The sequence below is a fragment of the Lolium rigidum genome, chromosome 7 (genome assembly GCF_022539505.1).
Source record: "Lolium rigidum isolate FL_2022 chromosome 7, APGP_CSIRO_Lrig_0.1, whole genome shotgun sequence".
NCBI classification, from domain to species: Eukaryota; Viridiplantae; Streptophyta; class Magnoliopsida; order Poales; family Poaceae; genus Lolium; species Lolium rigidum.
In genome coordinates this window covers 65862537-65887634 of record NC_061514.1, presented here as the reverse complement: position 1 = coordinate 65887634, position 25098 = coordinate 65862537, and the positions used below count along the sequence as shown (strand labels likewise).

General features: G+C 40.2%; 1 protein-coding gene across 1 annotated transcript; it reads left to right on the top strand.

The window, feature by feature from the left end:
• Positions 1-19930: 19930 nt before the first annotated feature.
• On the top strand, positions 19931-23607 carry LOC124677112 (E3 ubiquitin ligase BIG BROTHER-related-like). The gene is made up of 8 exons (XM_047213107.1): positions 19931-20070; positions 20613-20778; positions 21349-21577; positions 21660-21724; positions 21818-21862; positions 22132-22256; positions 22958-23066; positions 23531-23607. The coding sequence occupies exons 2-8, from the start codon at positions 20632-20634 to the stop codon at positions 23567-23569; spliced, it is 759 nt and encodes a 252-aa protein (XP_047069063.1). The 5' UTR covers positions 19931-20070; positions 20613-20631; the 3' UTR covers positions 23570-23607.
• The last annotated feature ends 1491 nt before the right edge of the window (positions 23608-25098 follow it).

Genomic DNA, 25098 nt, shown 5'->3' with positions numbered 1-25098 from the left:
GCACGCCGGTCGGGCCGGCCTGGAGCCCGGTTGGGTTCCTCCGTAAATCGGAACATCCGGTCATGGTCCCGGTTGACCGACCTGGAAACCGGACGTCTTGGCCCGACAAACAGAACATTGGCCCGGCTAGCACCGGCCTGGGGCCCGGTCGTGGCCGGTCCTGGAGCTGGTCGACCGGCCCTGGCATCGGATTCCGTCGCGAATCTCCTTCTTCCTCGCGACGCCAAACACCAGAAAACGCGATTTTGGCACCTGGAACCGCCATGGATGATAGGAAAACTGCACCACAACAGCACCAAACGTCCTCCAACCAACCTCCTTCAACCTAGAGCCAATCTCCTCCGATGCAACCCGATCCGAAGAGATCGATCAACAAAACCTCGCCGTGAGCAACCCAGAAATCTGATACCACATGATAAGGGAGATCCGCTATCTCCTATTTTATTTAATATAATAGCTGATATGTTAGCTATTTTAATTATGCGGGCTAAGGAAGCTGGTCATGTGGGTAGCCTTATTCCCCATTTGGTAGAGGGGGGGTGTCGGTTTTGCAGTATGCAGATGATACTATTATTTTTATGGAGCATGACCTAGAAAAAGTGGTTAATATGAAACTTATCTTGTGCAGCTTTGAGCAGCTATCGGGGCTAAAGATAAATTTCCATAAGAGCGAATTATTCTGTTTTGGTAAAGCATCGTAAATGGAACACCAATATAAAAAAATATTTGGGTGTGCATCTGGTTCTTTGTCGGTTAGATATCTTGGAATCACAATTCATCACCGTATGCTCCGTAATTCAGAATGGAATCTGGTGGAAAATAGATTTCCTGCAAAGTTAGGTTGTTGGAGGGGAAAAATGCTATCGTATGGAGATCGTGTCACCCTTATCAACTCAGTTATTACTAGTCTACCCATGTTTATGCTATCATTTTTGGAGATTCCGATAGGAGTGAGAAAGAGACTTGATTTTTATCGATCTCGATGAGCATAAGGAGAAATATAGATTGTCTCGTTGGAATATCATTTGTAGACCCAAGGATCAAGGGGGTTTAGGTATTGAAGTTCTTGAACTGAAAAATAAATGTTTGCTAAGAAAATGGCTTTTCAAATTGTTAACTGAGGAGGGAGTGTGGCAACAGGTGTTACATAATAAGTATCTCAAACATAAGACTTCAGCCCAGGTTGAGGAGAAACCCACTGATTCTCCATTTTGGAAGGGATTAATGCGGGTTAAAACTGATTTTTTAAGAGGGGCAATTTCAAGATAGGGGATGGGTCGAGTATTAGGTTTTAGGAAGATATATGGTTCGGTGAAGTGCCGTTAGCGCAACAATATCCGTCTCTATATAATATTGTCCAAAGAAAAAATGTATTGGTATCTACGGTTTTGAGGCAAGTGCCTATTAACATTGGTTTTAGGATATCTCTAAATGAACATAAGTGGAATCGGTGGCTGCATCTATGTGAGCATTTAATGTCGGTGCATCTAACTAATAAAACTGATAAGTTTATCTGGAACTTAACAGAGTCGGGTGTGTTCTCAGTTAAATCTATGTACTTGGATCTTATGAACGGTCATACTAGATTTTTACGTAAGTATTTTTGGAAGATTGATACGTCTCAAACGTATCTATAATTTCTTATGTTCCATGCTACTTTTATGACAATACTTGAATGTTTTATATATACTTTACAGCATTATTATACATTTTCCGGCACTAACCTATTAACAAGATGTCGAAGTGCCAGTTGCTGTTTTCTGCTGTTTTTGGTTTCAGAAATCCTAGTAAGGAAATATTCTCGGAATTGGACGAAATCAACGTCCAGGGTCCTATTTTTCCATGAAGCTTCCAGAAGACGGGAGGGATAACGAAGTGGGGCCACGAGGTGGCCAGACCATAGGGCGGCGCGGCCCTGGCCCTGGCCGCGCGGCCCTGTGGTCGGGGCCCCTCGCGTCGCCCCCTGACCTACCCTTCCGCCTACAAATAGCCTTCGTCGTGAAACCCCCTGTACCGAGAGCCACGATACGGAAAACATTACTGAGAGGCCGCCGCCGCCAATCCCATCTCGGGGGATTCAGGAGATCGCCTCCGGCACCCTACCGGAGAGGGGAATCATCACCGGAGGGGCTCTACATCATCATGCCAGCCTCCGGATTGATGCGTGAGTAGTTCATCCTTGGACTATGGGTCCATAGCGAGTAGCTAGATGGTTGTCTTCTCCGCATGTGCTATCATTGTTTTGATCTTGTGAGCTGCCTAACATGATCAAGATCATCTATTTGTAATGCTACATGTTGTGTTTGGCGGGATCCGATGAATATAGAATATTATGTCAAGTTGATTATCAATCTATCATACATGTGTTGTTTATGTTCTTGCATGCTCTCCGTTGCTAGTAGAGGCTCTGGCCAAGTTGATACTTGTAACTCCAAGAGGGAGTAATTATGCTCGATAGTGGATTCATGCCTCCATTGAATCTGGGATCGTGACAGTAGGTTCTAAAGTTGTGGATGTGTTGTTGCTACTAGGGATAAAACATTGATGCTTTGTCTAAGGATATTTGTGTTGATTACATTACGCACCATACTTAATGCAATTATCTGTTGTTTACAACTTAATACTGGAAGGGGTTCGGATGATAACTCTGAAGGTGGATTATTTAGGCATAGATGCATGCTTTGGATAGCGGTCTATGTACTTTGTCGTAATGCCCTGATTAAATCACATAGTAATCATCATTGATATGTATTGAATCTTTATTTGTCAATTGCCCGCTCTGTAATTTGTTCACCCAAGCATGTTAGTTATCTTATTGGAGAGACACCACTAGTGAACTGTGGACCCCGGTCCATTCTTTTACATCTGAATACATTCTACTGCAATCATTGTTCTTTACTTTTCTTTGCAAACAAACACCATCTTCCACTCGATACATTTAATCCTTTGTTTTCAGCAAGCCGGTGAGATTGACAACCTCACTGTTACGTTGGGGCAAAGTACTTTGATTGTGTTGTGCAGGTTCCACGTTGGCGCCAGTTTCACTGGTGTTGCGCCGCACTACACTCCTCCACCAACAACCTTCACGTGCTTCTTGGCTCCTACTGGTTCGATAACCTTGGTTTCATACTGAGGGAAACTTGCTTCTATACGCATCATACCTTCCACTTGGGGTTCCCAACGGACGTGTGTATCTACGCGTATCAAGCTAAATTTCTGGCGCCGTTGCCGGGGAGATCAAGACACGTTGCAAGGTGAGTCTCCACTTCCAATCCCTTTACTTTGTTTTTGTCTTGCTTTACTTTACTTTATTTACTGTCTTGTTTGCTTATTATCTAAAAACACACAAAAAATAGTTACTTTACTTTCTGTCTTATTTACTAGCTCTATATTAAAACACAAAAAAATTAGTTACTTGTCCTTACTTTATTTGCTTAGTTTATTTTTATTGCTACTAAAATGAGTAATCCTGAAGTTGAAGTTCGTTCTTTTAAGCAACAAGGTGGAGAAAGTTTTAAAGATGCTTGGTACAGAATTAGTAATGCTCATCATAGGTGCATTAAGAAACACTCCACTATTATCCTTCTTAGGAACTTTTATGTTGGCTTATCTAGTTGGAATCGGTATGTTCTTGATACTCTTTCGGGAGGTAATTTCATAGGTACTCCCGCTTTAGAAGCTAGTTGCATCATTGAGAGTCTAGTTGGAATACCACCTGTTAATGAAGTTAAAATTGAAATCTCTCTTGAGGATGTTATGAAAAAATTGGAAACCATAGAGAAAAAATTTCCAAGTATTGAAACTAAATTGGAAATGTTACTTGATAAAACTGATGAACTTGATAAATCCTTAGGAGGAATTGATGAAAGAATTAGTGTCCTAGGAACTTGTGTTGTCCATGATAATCAAACCAATGGGATTGGTGAACTTGAAAAAGCTATGGGAACCTTGGGTTCAACTTTTTCTTCTCTTAAGTATAAGGAGAAAGCTTATGTGGGTAAAGAGCAAAAATTCACGTATGCTTCTAAGGTCCCTAAACAAAAGAATTATTATAGGCCTAAAATTGATAAAACCCCTAGCACCACCATAGAAAATTTAGATAATGGAGCACCTAAAGTACTCTCTGCAACAAGTTGTGTTTGTAAGAAAAATAGTAAAGTTGATGCATCATCTCTTGAAAATACTTGATTTGCACTTTCTGCGCCTAGTTGAAAGGCGTTAAAGAAAAGCACTTCTTGGGAGATAACCCATGTTTTATTTTATTTACTGTATTGTTGAGTCTTGGAAGTTGTTTACTACTGTAGCAACCTCTCCTTATCATGTTTTTGTGCCAAGTAAAGTTTCTATGTTAAAGTTGATGCTATATTTGGGATTGCTGCGCAGAAACAGCATTGCTGTCTGTCACGAATTCTCGCAGAGCTCTCTGTAAAAAAATCGAACAAATCTGAAAATTTACGAGCGTGATCCTCAGATATGTACGCAACTTTCATTAGTTTTGAGTTTTTCCATTTGAGCAAGTTAAGTACCCCTGCCAGATTCATCTTTACGGACTGTTCTGTTTTTGACAGATTCTGCCTTTTATTTCGCATTGCCGCTTTTGCTATGTTGATTGAGTTTGTTTGTTCCATTAACTTTCAGAAGCTTTGTGCAATGTCCAGAAGTGTTAATAATGATTGTGTCATCTCTGAATGTGTGAATTTTTGGTTATGCACTAACCCTCTAATGAGTTTGCTTGAAGTTTGTTGTGGAGGAAGTTTTCAAGGGTCAAGAGAAGAGGATGATATACTATGATCAAGAAGAGTGAAAGGTATAAGCTTGGGGATGCCCGGTGGTTCATCCCTGCATATTTTAAGAAGACTCAAGCATCTAAGCTTGGGGATGCCCAAGGCATCCCCTTCTTCATCGACAACATTATCGAGGTCACTTCTAGTGAAACTATATTTTTATTCCATCACATCTTATGTTCTTTACTTGGAGCGTCGGTTTGCTTTTATTTTTGTTTTGGTTTGAATATAGTTGGATCCCACCATTCTTATATTGGAGATATTACGCTCCGCTTTTTCATATGGAACACTTGTGTTCTTAATTGTGCTTTAATGTTCATGGCGAAGGCTGAAATTGCTTCGTTAAATTGCTATTTGGTTGGAATCAGAAAATGCTGCATATGGTTTGGCAACTTGGCAATTGTTTGAGCTCTCATAGATCATGTTTAAGCTCTTGCATCATGTAGTTTAATCTATTAATGAATAACTACCGTAGAACTTGTTTAATTTGGTTTGCATGATTGGTCTCTCTAAGTCTAGATATTTTCGGGTAAAGTGTTTTGAACAACAAGGAAGACAGTGTAGAGTCTTATAATGCTTGCAATATGTTCTTGTGTAAGTTTTGCTGTACCTGTTCATACTTGTGTTTGCTTCAAACAACCTTGCTAGCCCAAACCTTGTACTGAGAGGAAATGCTTCTCGTGCATCCAAACATCTTGAGCCAAAATCTATGCCATTTGTGTCCACCATATCTACCTACTATGTGGTATTCTTCTGCCATTCCAAAGTAAATTACTTGAGTGCTACCTTTAAAAATTTCATTCCTTTACCTTTGCAATATATAGCTCATGGGACAAATAACTTAAAAACTATTGTGATGATGAATATGTAGTTATGTGTCTTAGTTCTTATAAGTTGCTTGCTGAGCGGTAACCATGTTTCTGGGGACGCCATCAACTTTTTACCTTTGTTGGATATCATGTGAGATGCTATGCATGTTCGTATTGTCTGAAGTAAGTGCGATTTCATGATCAAATGGTTTGAGTATGCATATGTTAGAGAAGAACATTGGGCAGCTAACTAAATCCATGTATCATGGTGGAAGTTTCAGTTTGGATATACAACCTCAATCTCTTATGAGAATATTAACTGTTGTTGAATGCTTAAGCATTAAAAGAGGAGTCCATTATCTGTTGTCTATGTTTGTCCCGGTATGGATGTCTAAGTTGAGAATAATCAAAAGCGAGAAATCCAATGCGTGCTTTCTACTTAGACACTTGTACAGGCGGCATAGAGGTACCCCTTTGTGACACTTGGTTGAAACATATGTTATGCGATGATAATCTGTGTTTTCCGAGCTAAGTAGGACAAGGTGCGAGCACTATTAGTACTCTATGCATGAGACTTGCAACTTGTAGGAAGTATTATGCATAGCACATATAAATTATTACTACCGTTGACAAAATTGTTTCAATGTTTTCAAAACAAAAGCTCTAGCACAAAAATAGTAATCCATGCTTCCCTCTGCGAAGGGCCAATCTTTTACTTTATTGTTGAGTCAGTTTACCCACTTCTTTCTATCTTAGAAGCAAACACTTGTGTTAACTGTGTGCATTGATTCTTACATGCTTACTTATTGCACTTATATTACTCTATGTTGACAAATATCCATGAGATATACATGTTACAAGTTGAAAGCAATTGCTGAAACTTAATCATCCTTTGTGTTGCTTCAATGCATTCTACTTTGAATTTATTGCTTATGAGTTAGCTCTTATGCAAGTCTTATTGATACTTGTCTTGAAAGTACTATTCATGAAAAGTTTTGCTATATGATTCATTTGTTTAGTCATTATCTTTGTTAGCAATCTTTTGTTCAGATCACTCCATTCATCTCATATGCTTTACAATAATGTTGATCAAGATTATGTTGGTAGCATGTCACTTTAGAAATTATTTGTGTTATCGTTTACCTACTCGAGGACGAGTAGGAACTAAGCTGGGGATGCTTGATACGTCTCAAACGTATCTATAATTTCTTATGTTCCATGCTACTTTTATGACAATACTTGAATGTTTTATACATACTTTACTGACATTATTATACATTTTCCGGCACTAACCTATTAACAAGATGCCGAAGTGCCGATTCTTTGTTTTTCTGCTGTTTTTGGTTTCATAATCCTAGTAAGGAAATATTCTCGGAATTGGACGAAATCAACGCCCAGTGTCCTATTTTTCCACGAAGCTTCCAGAAGACCGGAGGGATAACGAAGTGGGGCCACGAGGTGGCCAGACCATAGGGCGGCGCGGCCCGAGCCACCGGCCGCGCGGCCCTGTGGTCCGGGCCCCTCGCGTCGCCCCCGACCTACCCTTCCGCCTACAAATAGCCTTCGTCGCGAAACCCCACATGCCGAGAGCCACGATACGGAAAACATTGCGAGAGGCCGCCGCCGCCAATCCCATCTCGGGGGATTCGGGAGATCGCCTCCGGCACCCTGCCGGAGAGGGGAATCATCACCGGAGGGGCTCTACATCATCATGCCCGCCTCCGGATTGATGCGTGAGTAGTTCATCCTTGGACTATGGGTCCATAGCGGTAGCTAGATGGTTGTCTTCTCCGCATGTGCTATCATTGTTTAGATCTTGTGAGCTGCCTAACATGATCAAGATCATCTATTTGTAATGCTACATGTTGTGTTTGGCGGGATCCGATGAATATAGAATATTATGTCAAGTTGATTATCAATCTATCATATATGTGTTTTTTATGTTCTTGCATGCTCTCCGTTGCTAGTAGAGGCTCTGGCCAAGTTGATACTTGTAACTCCAAGAGGGAGTAATTATGCTCGATAGTGGATTCATGCCTCCATTGAATCTGGGATCGTGACGATGAGGTTCTAAGGTTGTGGATGTGCTTGTTGCTACTAGGGATAAAACATTGATGCTTTGTCTAAGGATATTTGTGTTGATTACATTACGCACCATACTTAATGCAATTATCTGTTGTTTACAACTTAATACTGGAAGGGGTTCGGATGATAACTCTGAAGGTGGATTATTTAGGCATAGATGCATCGCTGGATATCGGTCTATGTACTTTGTCGTAATGCCCTGATTAAATCACATAGTAATCATCATTGATATGTATTGAATCTTTATTTGTCAATTGCTCGCCTGTAATTTGTTCACCCAGCATGTTAGTTATCTTATTGGAGAGACACCACTAGTGAACGGTGGACCTCGGTCCATTCTTTTACATCTGAATACATTCTACTGCAATCATTGTTCTTTACTGTTCTTTGCAAACAAACACCATCTTCCACTCGATACGTTTAATCCTTTGTTTTCAGCAAGCCGGTGAGATTGACAACCTCATTGTTACGTTGGGGCAAAGTACTTTGATTGTGTTGTGCAGGTTCCACGTTGGCGCCGGTTTTACTGGTGTTGCGCCGCACTACACTCCTCCACCAACAACCTTCACGTGCTTCTTGGCTCCTACTGGTTCGATAACCTTGGTTTCATACTGAGGGAAACTTGCTTCTATACGCATCATACCTTCCACTTGGGTTTCCCAACGGACGTGTGTATCTACGCGTATCAAAGATCAAAATACCGCTTAAGATAATAAAAATTATGTGGTTCCTTATTAATAAGGTGTTGTTAACTAGGGATAATTTGATAAAGAGAAAGTGGACAGGTTGTCAAAAATGTTGTTTCTGTGATGAGAATGAGAATATTGACCATTTGTTTATTTTCTGTCCGTTCGCAAAACTAATTTGGAGGATGATTTTTTTGTCTTATAACATACCTCCTCCATCCAATATTACTAATATGTTCGGTAATTGGTTGAATGGAGTGGATAAGAAAGATAAGAACGTATTCGTATTGGTGTTTCTGCAATTTGTTGGTCGATATGGACTAGTAGAAATGATATTGTGTTTAATAAACAAAAGGAAACCAATTTTTTGCAGGTTATTCTTCGTGCGGTGCATTGGATACAGGAATGAGCATACCTACTTCCGGAGGAGCAGGGGGATATTATGGCTACTGGATGCAACCATCTAGTGACGGTTACACGGGATTGTTATTTCCAGGCTACTGGATGGCGGCATATTAGAAGAATTGAAGATGGATAGTTTTTGTGTACTTTTCATCTTTGTTTGGTGGTCTTTGTCGCAACCTTAGATTATGCATGATTGTAATAAGTACACACTTTGAACATCTTTTAAATAAAAAGATTGATGCAGAGGCCGGGGCTATGCTCCCATATCGAAAAAGATATCAATCATTATCTCTGTTTTTTGGTTTGATGAACTATGAGAGGAGTAGACTGTTTAAGTGAAGCAAGAGCAAAAAAACTGAGGGCTCTTTAGGGGTGTGTTCGGTTTGGGAATTAGGTGGAATGGAATGACCATTCCATTCCCCGAAGCCATTCTCGCGTTCAGTTCAAGAATAAGATGGAATGGAATCGTTCCTCGAAAGGGAATATTCTGTCCAGATGCGGAACGCACCCGTCCGGGCAAATCAGCCGGACGAGGTGGAATGTCTCGATCTGCGTGCTAACCAAGTTTAGCAATAATTAATCAAGTTTAGCAGTACTAATCAAGTTTAGCAAATAATTAATCGAGTTTAGAATAATTAATCGGGTGACTATCTCACCCATTCCATTCCATTCTCATCCCACTCCAAAACCGAACACAGGGATGGAACCGTTTCGTGATAATTTTTTTGTCCAAACCGAACACAGGGATGGAACGGTTCCGTGACAGTGGAATGGAATGGTTCCATTCCATTCCACCCCATTCTCAAACCGAACACACCCTAGATTCATAGGATAGAAAAATCATAGAAATACGAAAAATATAGGATTGAGATATCATGGCTAGCTAAATCCTATAGAAAAATAAGTGTGTTTGATTGTGCCAAAAGAATTTTTCCATGAGGTAGGACCTAATGGTTTATTCCTATAGAATTCACACTACAAGATTTTCTATAGGATTAGTTTTTATAGCATACGTTCATCAGACAACTAGTATAGGAAATATTTCTATAGAATATAAATCCTACAAAATTCTTATAATAATCCTCTGTATTAAAAAAGGCCAGAGCCGTTCTTAATCACAAATGGTCTCTTTTTTGGTGTCTTTTTTTTGCATAGAACCACAACAGTGGTTTGTTTTTGCAAGGAACACCACACTTTGTTGTAATTATTGCATACAACCCATAATCAGTAATTAACACAATTGATGGTCAGTTAGTCAGTCCCGTTGTCAGCATTCCAGCGTGGTAATTTCTCTTCATTGTCTCATCTCTACCAGGCGGAGGCGAACACCCTAGAGACAGCCGGTGGGGCGCCATCGAGAAATCCGCACAACCTGCAACGCGAGGAAGTACATCGGTCCTTGCCAGAATACCTCGGCCTCGGCGCACCGCTGTCAGCATCAATGTTCAAAATTGGAAAAGGTTTAAATTTTAATAAAAAGTTCAATTTTTTGAAAAAAAATAGATTTTAAAAATGTTAAGATTACCAAAAATATTCAAATTTTTAAAATTTATGAATACAAAATAAATTCTTAAAAATAAGAATTGCAAAATTCCAAATTTTACATTTATTCAGATTTAAAAAATGTTCATAGTTTAACTCAGACCCGGTCACCTGCCGCCATCCCTATATGCCGACCAGGTTGGCGCCTGCATCGGTCGCACACCCCCACACGGGGTGTGGGTTGGCCCCATTAGGCGTTTTTTTCCTGTTCTTTATCTTTTTCCTATTCTTTTCTAATTCCTTTTTTGAACGATTTTCAAGCAGATTTTGAACAATTTTCAAACATATTTTGAACGATTTCCAAATTTTAAACAAATTTATAATTTTGAACGATTTTCAAATTTTGAACAAATTTAAAAGCGTACTTTTCTAAAATCTATAAACAGAAAATTTTGAATAAAAAAGGCGTTTACCTAATGGGCTGCGACCCAATTAATAGCCACCGGGTCCGAGGGTATGCGGTACGCCATCTGTGCTGACCCAGTCGGGATATAGCAGCTCCCCCAAAAGACGTTGTACTTGAGCGCCCGTCCATACCGACGACGCGGTAGCTAGACTACATAGAGGAATTGCCACGCTAGGCCACCTGACAGTAAACCCAACTAACTAATTGGCTATTAAGCTGCTTAATTACTTTTATATGTTCTATGCAAATAATTATAGCAAAATGTGGTGTTCCTTGCAACAACAAAACACTATCGTGGTTTTTTTTTTAAAAAAAAACACCAACAAGTGGTGTGATCTCCTATTTCCTCCGCTGGAAGCCGGATCGTAGCCCAACGGCAGCGGCGACGGGCACCTCTGCTGCCATCAGTCCACGGGAGGAAAAGCTGGCCGGCGGTAGCATCTGTCGCCTCCCGGATTCTGCAACACTTGATTTTCCTTTGGAAGACAGAACCAGGGATGCCACTCCACGTGACCGCCATGAATATTCTTGGCCTGTGGGCTGTAGGAGCTCGCAGGTGGCCAGACTCAGCTTATCGGCGCTTGACTGAATAATTGGCGCCTTTGAATGTTGTAAACGGCGTCTCAACTCTCAATTTGAATCATTGCAAGTTGGACTGCTACGTAGGTTAGCATTGTTTGTTCGTAGGCGTCCCCTGTTTTAACAATGCACATAGTCCACGCGATCCTATGCCAAGCTACTCCTACTATACTCCCATCATGTGTGTGTGTGATTGACGCACGCTAGCTACCACCAGCCTACCCTATTGCCAAACGGAGTATAACCTGTCGAAAGGCGCCAAGCAACGATGATAAACCAACTTTAGCAGGTGAAACACCGACAGTTAGGAAACCTACACAGAGTCCAAAACTTACCTTAAAAAAATAGTCCAAACAGACACACACATGAAAGGGTCCTCATCTCGACATACGCACCATGACAGGTGAAATGAAATTCCTCCGTTCCATAAGTACTTATTACACATTTAAACTAAAACCACGACAGAAATTATAAAATTGGTTAAGAACTATGGTGATTGGTTAAAACCACCACAGAGATTAGCATCCCGATTGTCTGGGCTGGGCATATGGCTGGTCTGCTGGCACCCACTAGCCGAAATCAGTACTCTGGCGTCGGATACCAGGGTTTTCTTTACGGTGAGACACTGCGACTTCACCACCTCACCTAGTGCGTGGCGTAGTGCCCGGGAAGGCGAGCGTGGGGCTCGCCGCTCGCCGGACACAGGAACGACGAGAAGGCACCAACTGCCACGCCACCTTTCCACTCGAGAAATGCCGGGAGGCTAAAGGAGGCATGCACGTGCTCTTCACAGAGCTCCAGAAACGGAGTAGGAATCCCGAGTTTGGTTTGAAGTGGCTCCTCTTTCGAGCAAAGCGACGGTCTATAGTACTCATTCTTTTGTGTCATCCAAAAGAAGAGTACTCATTGTTTGGTACTGTATTGTTTTCGTGGAAAGTGATTTTAGCAGCAGAAGCATATCTTACAGACTTACAGCGATCTCCAAGCTCCTCCTGTGACCAGGCACGCAAGTCCGATCGACGCATGGAACACTACGAAAACAGAAGCTCAAACTGTATTCGAGAAAAATGGTCAATCGCCATGAGCTTGGAGTATGACTACATCTTGATATCCTTGTAGCTCTACTCCCGGTGAGAAATCACTAGTTTCCATGCGTGAACACCTCATAGTAGCTAGTAGGAGACGGGACTCTTGATGCTTCCCTTGTCAGGAATCGAGAGTACGTCGATTGCAGTGCATCTGCGGGTCGTCTCCGGCGTAGCTAGGGCAGAAGCAGAATGGACAGTGACGATCCACTTCACAGGCCTGTTTTCCTGTTCATTTATGGACCACAATGATCACCAAAAGTCCTTAGCTGAAAGTCTCATCATCCCGAACGCCCGAACACTCCATCCCCATGAATCCATTATTGTGCTCCATACACGAAGGCCGAAGAGACGGCCTGGGCAGAGCGTCGTTGTCATCATTGTCGTCCATCGCTGACGCGTTTCCTAGGACCAACGGCGGAGAACGAGTACCCAGCTACACATGCTTGATAAGATCCATGACGTACGTGGGCAGAGCGAGCCAGCTCTGCCGAGACGTGCGAGTGCATGTCGCGCGCTACCCAGAGGCCACAGCAAGCGCTGCACGCTGCAGTTCGTCTATTCAGATTTTACCATACAATATGTGTTCAAGTGACATTTCATCCGTCATCCTTCTACAGTTCGCAACTTCGCAGGCAGATACGGAAGCAAATGTTGAAATCACATTGACGGAGCTCGATCAGGGTTAATCTTTTGTGCAGTATTACGTTTGTAATACTTATGTGGATCTGGAGGTTGAAGATGAAGGGATTCTTAAGGATCTCGTTGTAATTTTTGTTTTTCTTGGACTGTTTTGTACCTTTCGATGTTTCTTTTAGTGCCAGTGTTCTGTTCGCAAAAAAATAAAAAAACATTATGATTGAGCTCAGGGTTATATTCGCAAATCTACTCAAATCACCTAATATGATGCATTTTCCATTTTTCTTTATCTGCAAGGTAGTTTCAAAAGTTCTTGACAAATTTAAAACTGAATTTCTCTCAATTTAATTTACTTAGTCCTTGAAAAATAAATATCTTCCAACATGGATATATTATTGGCCACAAGAGGCAGATTAAAAGAATGGTGGTCCTAGACAACATCGTTTATCTTGAAATACATGAGGAAAGAAAGTGGTGAAGTTCACAGACAAATATTATGCCTTAATGGATCTATTTCTCATGGATAAAACCAACCTATAGGTATTCAAGTGGATACATCAAGGCCAAATATGGTCCGCAACAATCTAGTATATGTGATAATTGTCCAAAGATTGCCATTGTCGGATCCATAATTGAGACAAAAATATCTTAGGCGCAAGAGTTCATGGGTTGGGGGGAGGGGGGCACCCCCCCCCCCGACATGTACTTTACTCTAGCACTGACAAATTGATGGTGATAGTAGAAGAATATGTATCTTTGTGCACCCCTTTAGAAGTTTTCCCAACCACAATGCATCATGTGAAGAAAACATGTAAGAGTGTGATCCTTGGCAGATCATTTTCTTTTTCAAAATGGAGAATTACATGAAGGCATGTAAAAAATGAGTGTGAGGCATTGAGATCAGCTCTCTATATAGCTTGTTCCCGTTCCTACCTTTAACCTCCCTCCAACCCCCTAAGTTCCTCTTTCTCCCAACCAGCAAACCATATAATTTGTTGTCCGCGGTACTCTTTGACACGTCGTCCGCCTGCCGGCGAGAGGGGCGCCAAGAAGCAGCATCACCACGGTTAGTGTATGCAAGTTCCTTTCTCTTGTTCATGGACGATTTCAATTTCTTTGGATTGTTAATTTAGTCTCCGAGTTTAGAGACTAGGCTCGATTTATATCCCACTTAACGCTTGTTGCCAAATTTGATATGAGGGCACAATACCTGCCAGAACGTGTGTTATGCTTGAGATCGGTAACACGCCTTCCTGGAAATTGTAAGTACTCAGGGTGTTGAGACGTTGATACATGGAGGTGGAGTTATGTACATGCTAGGGGGCGCTGCCCCCCCCCCCCCGCATGAACTTTTACAGCCGTAGTTTGTAAAAGTCCACCCTTTTCCGTGTAACTAGTGGAATAACCCGTGTATTTGCGCAGCTAGAATGTGTAACGAAAATTAAATTTAAAATAGAGACGATCATGTTATTATACTCGTCATGGATCTGCCTTCTTATTTAAATTCACGGATCCGAATTTACGTTATTTCTTTTTCATCAACATTATACAAAAATTCATATATTTTTCCTTCAAACCTCAACAACAATGTCAGAACCTTGTCTACACAGCAGAGGACACCCGACAAAGCAGTAGCGCCATCCATGGTGCACCTTCTTCGAACAGTGATCTACCTTCAGCTGAAACATATAATGTGTGGCGTATTGGCCGGGAGGATCGCATTGGGCCCGCTGGACATAAGAACACTAAGGGCATGTTTGATAGCCTGGGCCGTATTTGGGGCTCCATGCGGGGCAGGCCTCGTTGGTGTTAGTCCGTTGCAAAAGAACCACGGGTCACTTTCGACAGGCCCACTAGTTGGTAAGCTCCATGGGGGGACGGTTCGTTTGGTTGCTCGTGAAGACATTTTCTGCACCGGATAGGGAGCACTGCCCCACTGTTTGGTAGGTTGCACACATGTCTTTCTGTCCTGCTGGTGAAATGCACCTCTTTACATACGAGAATCGTATGTCGTGCCCGTACCACACCTAGAATCATAAATCCTTTCCAAATTAAATGAGTCAGACTTACATACCTGTGGCCGGTACGAACACTACTAGTTCGTATGGGCCCGCCATACCGAAAGTTACCGACTTTGATATTACTATTTTTTTTGTTTTTTCAGTTTAGCTGAAGTTTTTGAAACAAATACCTGGTTACCGAGAGTTTAGCGACCAGGCGTACGGCGGTGTCCGATCCTGCCGTACCGTGCGGTCATACCAAGCTCCAAAACCTGTCATTCAGCTAAGACAAACACAAAGAAAACGAAAACAAAACTCTAAAGTTAGCAACTAAAAGTGAAAATAACTACAAATTACTTAATCTATCTTATCACCCTCTAAGTAGGGTCGTCTGGGGAGTCTATCTCCTCCAGCTTTACTGAACTTTTCTTCTTCCGAAGGTGCATGACTTGATGCACTACAAACTTGAGATAATCACACAATGAATATAGGTGATTTTTTTATCTATTATTGTACCTCTAGGAATATGTATGGTTGACACATTTTTCTTGAGTTCTTGCTCCACAACCTTTTCTGGTGGTCTTGGTGGTTCCTCTTTCTTTGAACAATCTGCAACTCAAATTCTTGCAGTAACAAAATCCAACGAATCATTCTAGGTTTAACATCAGTTTTTCAAGGATTTCTTTTAAACATCACGAATTCGTGTGAACTTTAACTAAAGCATCAGATATGTAAGATCTAAACTTACTGTAGGAGAAAACAACAACAAATAGTTCCTTTTCTACCATGGGCCAATTCCTTTGTGCTTCATTAAGAGTACGGCTAGCATGGAGAATGATATTAAAGTTAGCACCATCATGCTGGCAAAGAACAGCTCTACAGCTTCATTACTAGCCTCACATAAGAGTTCAAAAGGTTTGTCCAACATGGGAAGTCTGGTAACATGAGCATCTAATAAGGCTTTATTAAGAGAGTTGAAGGCAACAAGGCAACCTTCATCAGAGTTAAAATGAACATTCTTTTGCCAGAGGTTAGTTAGAGGTTTTGTAGTTTTAGAGAAGTTATTTTGAAGATTCCATAGAAATCTGCATGACCAAGGAAACTGCGTATACCTTTGATGTCTAGAAAAGGTGGTAATCTTTCTATTGCTTCCATTTTTTGCTCTTTCAACCTCGATACATTTACCTGATATTTTGTGCCCAAGTACTATCTCCTCTCTTACCATGATATGGCATTTCTCCCAATTCAGGACAAGGCTAGTGCCTTCACATCTTTGCAAAACTTTGTCAAGATTATGGATACAATGATTAAATGAAGTGCCATACACAGAAAGTATCATCGTTGAAAAAATTCATTATTTCTTCTACATAATAAGCAAAAATAGCAGTCATACATCTCTGAAAAGTAGCAGGTGAATTGCATAAATCGAAAGGCAAACCAAATGAGAAAGTAAAAGTGGTTTTAAGTTGGTCTTCAGTATGAACAACAATTTGAGAGAATCCAAAATATACATCCAAATAACAAAAGTGAGAGTGTTTAGCGAGCCTCTCAAGTGTTTGATCTATAAATGGCAATGGATAGTGATCTTTCCTTGTCTTTTTATTTAGTTTCCGGAAATCAATACGCAGCCTATGTCCAACAACAATCCTAGTTGGGATTAGCTTATTATGCTCATTAGCTACAACTGTAAATCCCCCCTTTTTAGGAACAAAATGGACTAGACTTACCCAATCACTTTCGTTCACATGATATATAATACATATGTCAAGAAGATGAATTATTTCTTTTCTCACCACTTTCTTCATCTATGGTTTGAGTCTCCTTTGGTACTCTGCAACTGGTTGAGCTCCTTACTCTAAAAGTATTCGATCAGTGGCTATCGCGGGACTGATTCCCTTCAAGTCATCCACAAAATATCCAAAGGCCTTGCGGCGTTTTATCAAAACCCTCACAAGTCTTTCTTCTTTTCTTACTGAAAGGTTATCGCTTACAATAACAATATACTTATTTGTGCCATCTAAGAATTTGTATTTAAGTTCTCGAGGTAAAGGTTTAAATTCAGGAGGTGGGAGTTCTTCATCTCCCTTCCTCTCAGGTAGCTCATAAGTCGACTCTAGTATACGAGCTTCATCAAGATATTCATTGAGCTCCTCTGTTTCTTTGTCATCGGAGGTATTATCATTATCAACTAAGATTCTCTCCAATTCATCAATTGGTGTACCAAACTACACAATTGCAAGATCGACGATAGTCTTTCCTTGTACTTCTTTTGGCTGTTCAAGTTCCTCACGATTGGGATTATCTTGGAATTTTGGAGAAGCGAAATTTCATTTTCTCTTCCCCAAACTGGAGAATAATATCATCTCCTCCTTGCAGTTTATGATTGCACTTCCACTACTATAAAGTCAATGGAAAACGTATGTGGAGCAACACAAATAGAAGTATTTTTAACTTGTCACATAGGTATCCTAAGGGAATTATCAACCAACATAATTGTCATATCAGTGTCTTCAAATTTAGCTGGTTCTAGTTCATGTTGTATTTCCATATAGAATTCATAGGGAACGACGTTAACAGCAGTTCCCAAATCACATAGGTCATAATGAGAAGATCCTCCATCCTTCTTCATATAGTGGTTAACGGCAATTCCCAAATCACATATAGCCAGGTGCAATGAAGAATATGTTTACCTACATTCTTAGCTTTGGCCTTGCCTTCTTCTTCATATAGTTCAACAGCAAACATAGCCTTTACTTCTTACTTTGTGATTTCATTCTCTACTTGTTCTGTATATTCTTCAATGGCTTCTTCCTCTACATTTTCCGCTTCTTCCTTTTCTTTTCAGGTTTCCACTTCCAACTCTTTTTGTTGTGCAAGTTGATCCATCATAATATGTTTTTGCAAGGTCCATGGAGAAGGAACAGGCGCAAGCTCAACATATGGTGGTCTATCCTTTATTGGCTCATTTGGTGCTGTAATGAGAACATTTACTTTCACCACTAGTTTTTGGGGTGGTGGATCAAAATAAAGCCAGTCCTTCTTAGATAACTCCATATGCTTTGTAAAAACTTAAATCACTTGTAAAACAAAATCATCATCAAGATAAAGATCGCTAGCTAATTTTTCTACTTTACTAGTTTTATTAAAAGCATGAAGACAATCATAATTAATTTCTACGCCGCCTTCACTTACTAAATCATGGAACCAACATTCCATAGCCAACACATTTTATCTAAAAGTTTCTAGGACTTAGTGATGGAACAATTCATAAAATATCCGCATGCAATTAAATCTAGATCAGATCTATTTTCGTCTTGTAGTCCTCCATAAAAAATATGTAAAACATACCAAGTAGGTAAACCATGGAGAGGACATTTATGTATTAAATCCTTCAAAATTACATGTGCCCTTATAAGGCCTTCTCCTAGGCGGTTCTTGAAGTTCCGAATTAAATTGTCTCCCATCACTAACTTTGCTTTCCGGATAAAAGCAGGACACGGATGCATTGGATGAATTCTCGCAGGTAGTCAAGAGTTCTGCGGGACATGTTATATACCAAGAGAGAGCAGTATTAGTAAGAGTTTGACTAAATAGCTTTAACATTACCTCATCCTCGGTATAATTTGGCAATTTAACAATCCATCATATATCTTTGAAATATGCCAAATGTTCAAATGGGTCTTCAGAAATACATAACTATAAACAAAACCATATGAGTCACGTCTTGTCAAAATTTGCACTATATATATATCCATATTAGAAAATTGGATGCAAACTCACCATCTATCCACTAGGTTAGAAAATTGGGCAAACATGTTAGGAATGGAATCCAGGTTCAAACTATATTTTCATCCTGGTCTTTTTTTTTTTGCGAAATTCCGTCAATCTATTTATAATCATCAACTTGAAAAGTATAAAAAACTATAAATAAACATTTAGACCACCTAACGACGAGGTGCGCCGCCATCCGCACCCTTCCATCACTGAAGCCAGGTTCTCTTGGTCCTTACATATAGCTTAACATGTAAAATAGGAAATCATAGTCAACATTGATGTATGGGAGTGCCTAGGTTCCTCTTTAGTTGGAACAATAATTCCACAGCCTCGAGCGAACTAAAATGGACAACCATTGATGATGAATACATTTTTTTTGCTAATGTGTAGTAATTATGGAAATCATTTAAAACTCACTTTTATAGGTTGATGGAAAGTATTTCGTGTGGATTAACTTTATTTTTGTTGATACATATTGATGTATCTATTTTTAACAAAATATCCACGCTACATGAAAAGTTGGTAGCCATGTCTAAGACCCAATCCTTTATAACTATTGTGTATAAGGAAAAAAATAACCCCATTAAAAATATCTGCAATCTTTTGTTATCAAATGTTCTGGCCACAATGAGCATTTATTCTTCGCCCCTGGTCGTACATAATGCCTTATGGTATTGGTATTTATTGCTAATTTGCATCTCTATCTATCAAAACAAATGTTCATCCTACCAAAAAATGTGCACATATTTAAAAAAGTTGATCAAAATGCAGATTTTTTATGTATGTCGCAAAGAATGCTCAGATACTTGCTGCAAAGAGAAGTGAATTTTCTATAAAACGAACACATAGTAACTTTTTGAATATAAAGGATAACCAAAATCAAAATAATAATTAAAATTAATTGGAAGAAACAAGGTAAACCCAAAAGGCGGTAAAGTACAAAGAAGAAATAAAAAAGTAAAAAAAATCGTATTTGGCCGGCCCGATAGGAGCTAAATTTGACAGCCGCCGTCACGGATATACAAGTGGGCCCGTGAACTACTCATTTACTGCAGGCCCACGCGCGCGTGCGTCCCCCTCCGACGGCCGGCGCGGTGGAGCCGGTCTACGGAGGCCATGATTTCAGCTGCGCCTGCGCTGCACTCAGCGACACTGGAGCCGAAAAGGCAGCCGAGCAAACAGGCTCCTCTCCCACTCCTCAGTCCCCTCGCCGCTCAGTCCCTCGCACTCGCAGGTCGCAGTCTCCCAAATCTCCCGTTCCCTGGTCCGCTCGTCGGTAAGTTTCCGCTTCCAGCTCCTATGTTCTCGCAGATTCGCCTGCTATTTCGTTTCGAGAATATTTTTATCTGGGAAGAATATTTTGGCCTGTAGTCTGTAGGGGAGAGATAGCGGTGTTAGATCCGAAGCGCTGTGGCCACGAATTGGTGGAATCCCTTTTGCATTCCGCCGATCACTTTGTTGTCTGTCTTTTCTCGAGCAAAGATTGTCTGTTTCTTACCGTAGAATCACATGTATACTGGATTTCATGCTGTTAAATACTTGTGTTGGTGGCATTTTACTTGCTCCAGATTTCCCCCCAGAGGAAGGTTTCCGATTTTCATTTCTAGGTCTGCAGGGGGTTGCAATTGCACTTTTATAGTTCATAGCTAAGATTATCCAATGCTTGAAAACAGTTATTAGAACAGTGCTTGTGAGGATTTGATGTGTAAGTTGCAACCAGCGAGTACTTTTCTTGTGTAATTTGATAGTATGGTGGTAAGGATCACGTGTTCGTAAGTCTAGCAAGATCCGGTAATGTTCTGCATGTTCCCTTGCTAGGTGCTCATGACTCGTGAGCATGGTGGTGCTACATGATACAACAGGGAAGAAGAAGGAGGCGGTTGTGTGCTATATGGATGCCCCTTTACCGTACGCAATCGAAGAGAATTTTGGGGGATGCTTCTTTGAAGATGATGTTGATCTTGCACTAGTTCTTCAAGATCAGGTTTTTGTTCCAATTACCTGTCCATGACTTACCTGGTTGTGTCTATTTTCCTGATTTGTGTGTATGTCGTCATTGTTATCTATGTTAGTTTGCACTAGAAATCTCAGTCACACATTCTATCCCAGGCATTTGTCTGTTGTGGAGGATATTATTCTGTAGTTTTCTGTTGCGTTGTGCATAGAAATCTCAACCAAATCTTTTATCCAAGGGCCAAGGCCGGTTATTTGTTATGTGGAGCTTGACCAGGTCTACTAATATAATACAAACCTTTTTCTGGCGGATCATCTTTGGACATATGTTAAATCACATAACTTAAGAAACAATGGTTCATCTTTAGGAGTTACTTTTTAACATATTCATGGCTTGTAGACTACCATTTTGATGACATGTACATTGCAAAATTACAAACTGATCACTTGTTGACATATCCAAATAACCATTGTCAATGACCAAATATCTGGACTCTTCATTTCTAGCTGTTAGGTTGAATTGATATGTTTTCTCATATGTGGCCCAACAGCATAGGACAAAAGCTTCGTATTAACTTGCCTATTGTTGCACTTTGCTCAGGAAATAGCATATCAATTACTTCAAGGAAATGATGTTAGTGGTTCATCTAGGACTCATTCTTATCCTAGTTCTAGTTGTGGTCATCAGCGGACATCGGGTGAACCAAAATTAAGAGGAGCTGCAAATTATGAGTCACAGCTAGCTGTCGATGAAGCTTTAGCTAGAGAGTTGCAAGAGATAGAAGACCAAATTTCTAATACATCAATTGGTGGCAATATCTTAAAAGAAGGTGATTAATCGTCTACTGGTACTCGTAAATATACTATGCCAATCTGATTCCTCTTGTAAATGTTGTTAAAACACCTTTTTAGGAAGAAAGCCAGTACGTTCTTCAATACCCAACCATGGCAATACTTCTGCAAGCAGAACTCCTCAGGTATTCAGTACAGCAGCTTTGGTTCTACAGGTTTACCTCAAACAATCATAGTTTTGTATAATATGTACTTTCATCTATGTTTCCAACTTACAGGTAGTAACGGAGGATAGCATCGATCCTGACAATATGACTTATGAGGTGTGTATCATCAATGCTCTGTTTGGCCAGTATATTCCCTACTGTTCCATCAAGGGTCATGCCCCACTGCCAGCCGACTATGCTCAATTATTTCTTAAAGGACTCTTACATGTCTTTGATATGAACTGTGAATTGAATTTCATTAAATAGTTCTTGTTTAGTAATCCAACAAACAGGGATGCCTCAGTTTGTTTTTTTAGCACTTCTTAAATGTTTACCCTACAAGGAAATGGGACTTCTTACTTCATTTTTCTAATCACTTATTTCAGGAGCTGCAGCAATTAGGGGAAACTATTGGTACACAAAGCAAAGGTTTGCCAGAAGATGTGATAGCACTCCTCAAGTCTTCAACATACAAAATTAGGATATTCTCAAGAAAGGAAAAACACGATGAGTATGTCCTCAAGCCCATACGATCACTCAAGTTCTTTGTTTTTTCTGTTGAATACGTGGTATATACTTTATATGTGGTTGTGATGAGCAGCTTTGCACAGCTGACCCATCATTTTACCCCAAGTTCCTGCTTTACCGATTAGTCTATTTCGTTTTTTTAGAGAAAAGGCCCCCCAAAAGGAAGGCCGTGCTTTTTTATGAAAGCAACACATAGCCATTATTACCAGTTCAACGCAAGGAAAACAGGAAAAGAGTAACTACAACTCAGACAGAAAACGAAAAACTAAACAGAATGCTCATAGAGCGTGACAAGTGCAGAGTGCCACTAAAGGGTTATAACCAAGATCACTTTCCCACCAACATACGCATTCACCCAATCCCTCTTCTTGGTCCAGCCAGCAGATGCATCTTCCGCACCAACATCTGCAGCTGATCCACCAGGTTCCTCCATTTGCCCTCAAGCTTTACCAGGCAAATGCATTTCCACTGCGTCAAGAAATTAATCATTTTATAATTTTTTTGCTAAAGAGAGCTGGAAACTTTTCCATTGAAAACAACATCCTTGCGAGACATCCAGATTGACAAAGCCATCGCCCCAAATATAGCCCACCAATTTGATTAACACCAGCCCTGGGAACACGCAATCTATTTAGTAATATTTTTGTGGTTTTAAGTTCTCATCTGTTAATGTTTAAACAACAGATGTGTGATATGCTGTATGGCTTACAAGAACCGAGATAAGCTGACTACATTGCCCTGTGCGCATCAGTACCATCAAACTTGTGTCGCCAAATGGTTGAAGATCAATAAGGTAAGCTACCTTGCCTGCTGTAGTCATCCTGGTGTTTTACATTCTTGTATGGATTGCTGTAGTTTCTTTGAGTGTAACCTGATAGCATCCCTGGTTTCCTGCTGAGCCATCCTGCTTTACTTGCCATAAGAATAATCTTATCTTCAGTTCTTCACTTTTTAAAGTTGATCAGATGTTAATATGTTAGCGCAGAACCCTTTTTTGTATTTCATGTCATATGTGCTTGGCAAGTGCAGTTTTTTTTAATCTTTGCCAAGATAGGAATGTGTATCATGCCTAAAAATCTTACAATTGGAATAAAAGCTGGTGCTGGAAGAAACTACCCACTTAAGTTGATAGTGATTAGGGGATGTCCTGTAATGCTTTTCAGTCGTCAGTGTGATCTTTTTTTTGTTTCTCTGTTTTTTTCTTGAGAAGTTTGACCACTGATCAGGCCAGTGTAACTCACTGTGCTGTGATGCTAGGTATGCCCCGTTTGCAACAAGGAGGTTTTTGGGTCATAAAAGCGAAGATTGCAGATTCATCTGATGGTCAGCGTCTATGTGGTCAAGAGGTGTGTTACTGCCATTGTGCATCACTTCATTAGCATGCTACCTGGTTGCGGAAAATGCAAGACTAACAAGAGTTTCTGTTTCGTTCACCAAAATAAACAGGTTGGTGCTTATGTTCTGGATTTCTCACTGTCATAAGACTAACAATAGTCGCTGGAACTTCCCACATGTCCCATACGTGTTGCCTCACTACATATAACCATATTGTAGAGCATTGTAAGCATATTGTAGTTTTTCACTGCTTGTGACTACTATTAGATCCGCCATGCTTCATCTGGGCTGGAATTTTCCACAGGCCGCATTATTGTCTTGTTCCATGGCCATGATAAATTGCGCTCTGATGGAATCTGACTTGTCTGGTCTGGGGAATAACAAGAGCCTTAAGATTCCACGCACGCAACAGTAACACTAGGCAGTAAAGTAATTGCTGCCAATAAAGTATACAAAAATTCACAGCTCATTTGCCTTGCTTGGACTAGATATTTTTGTGGGCATGTAACCTAGAACCAAGACTACTTAACCACAAGAGCTGACACAGTGACGCTGCCCGATGTTGCAGAAACTACGAAAATTAGCATTTTCTATAGGAAAACGCTTCAGATCAGGCGACCGATCGCTCGCCAGCGATCGGTCGTCGTCCCTCGCTCCGCGCGGCCCTTTATGGGCCTGGTTTTCGGCCCAAATTGGAGTGTTGCTTTTTTTTTAAAGAAATGTACAGTATTGTTTCCAGATTTGTAACAATTAGATAAAAAAATTGTTGTAAACTCACACGACATATTTTGTAAGATTTTTCTAAGTGATATGTTACGAAAATGTGTGTTTCTTGATACGTTGTAAACGGATGACTTTTTTGTTGTAATTATTTGTGATTTTTGGTGTAATTGTTTAGTCATGGACACTTTTTTTCGTAGAGATGTTGTATAGTTAGTTTTGTAACAAATGCATATAATAGTTATAGAGAAAGCATGTCAGAGATGTTGTAATGTTCACCTGGACGTTTTGCTATAAATTATTTTATTGTAATCGCTAATAATTTTTGGTAAAAATAGCTGGTGATTTTTGTTGTAATTTAATATATATAAAATGTGTTATTTTCAATCAAATGTTCACAGCCACGAACACATTTTTTTTGTTGTTATAGCTTTTGATTTTTTATTGTAATTGTTGTCAATTTTTGTTGTAAACCAACCTATAGCAAAACAATTGTTGTTTAACAATTTTTTTTATAATACTATTTTGTTTATATTTTTGTAATTTTTTGTTGTAATAGTACATATTTTTGTAAGCGAAGTGAGATATTTTGTTGTAATACTTAGTATAAGGACCGCGGGTTAAGTTTCAGAAAAACAGGGGGCAAAATGCAAATCTCGCACCGTGGTAAATTTCGGACGTCGGATCATCATCATACGGCGCGGAGAACGACTGATTTTCGGCCGTCCCATCCGGCGACCGACGCGTAGCGTCCGCCTTTTCTATATGCC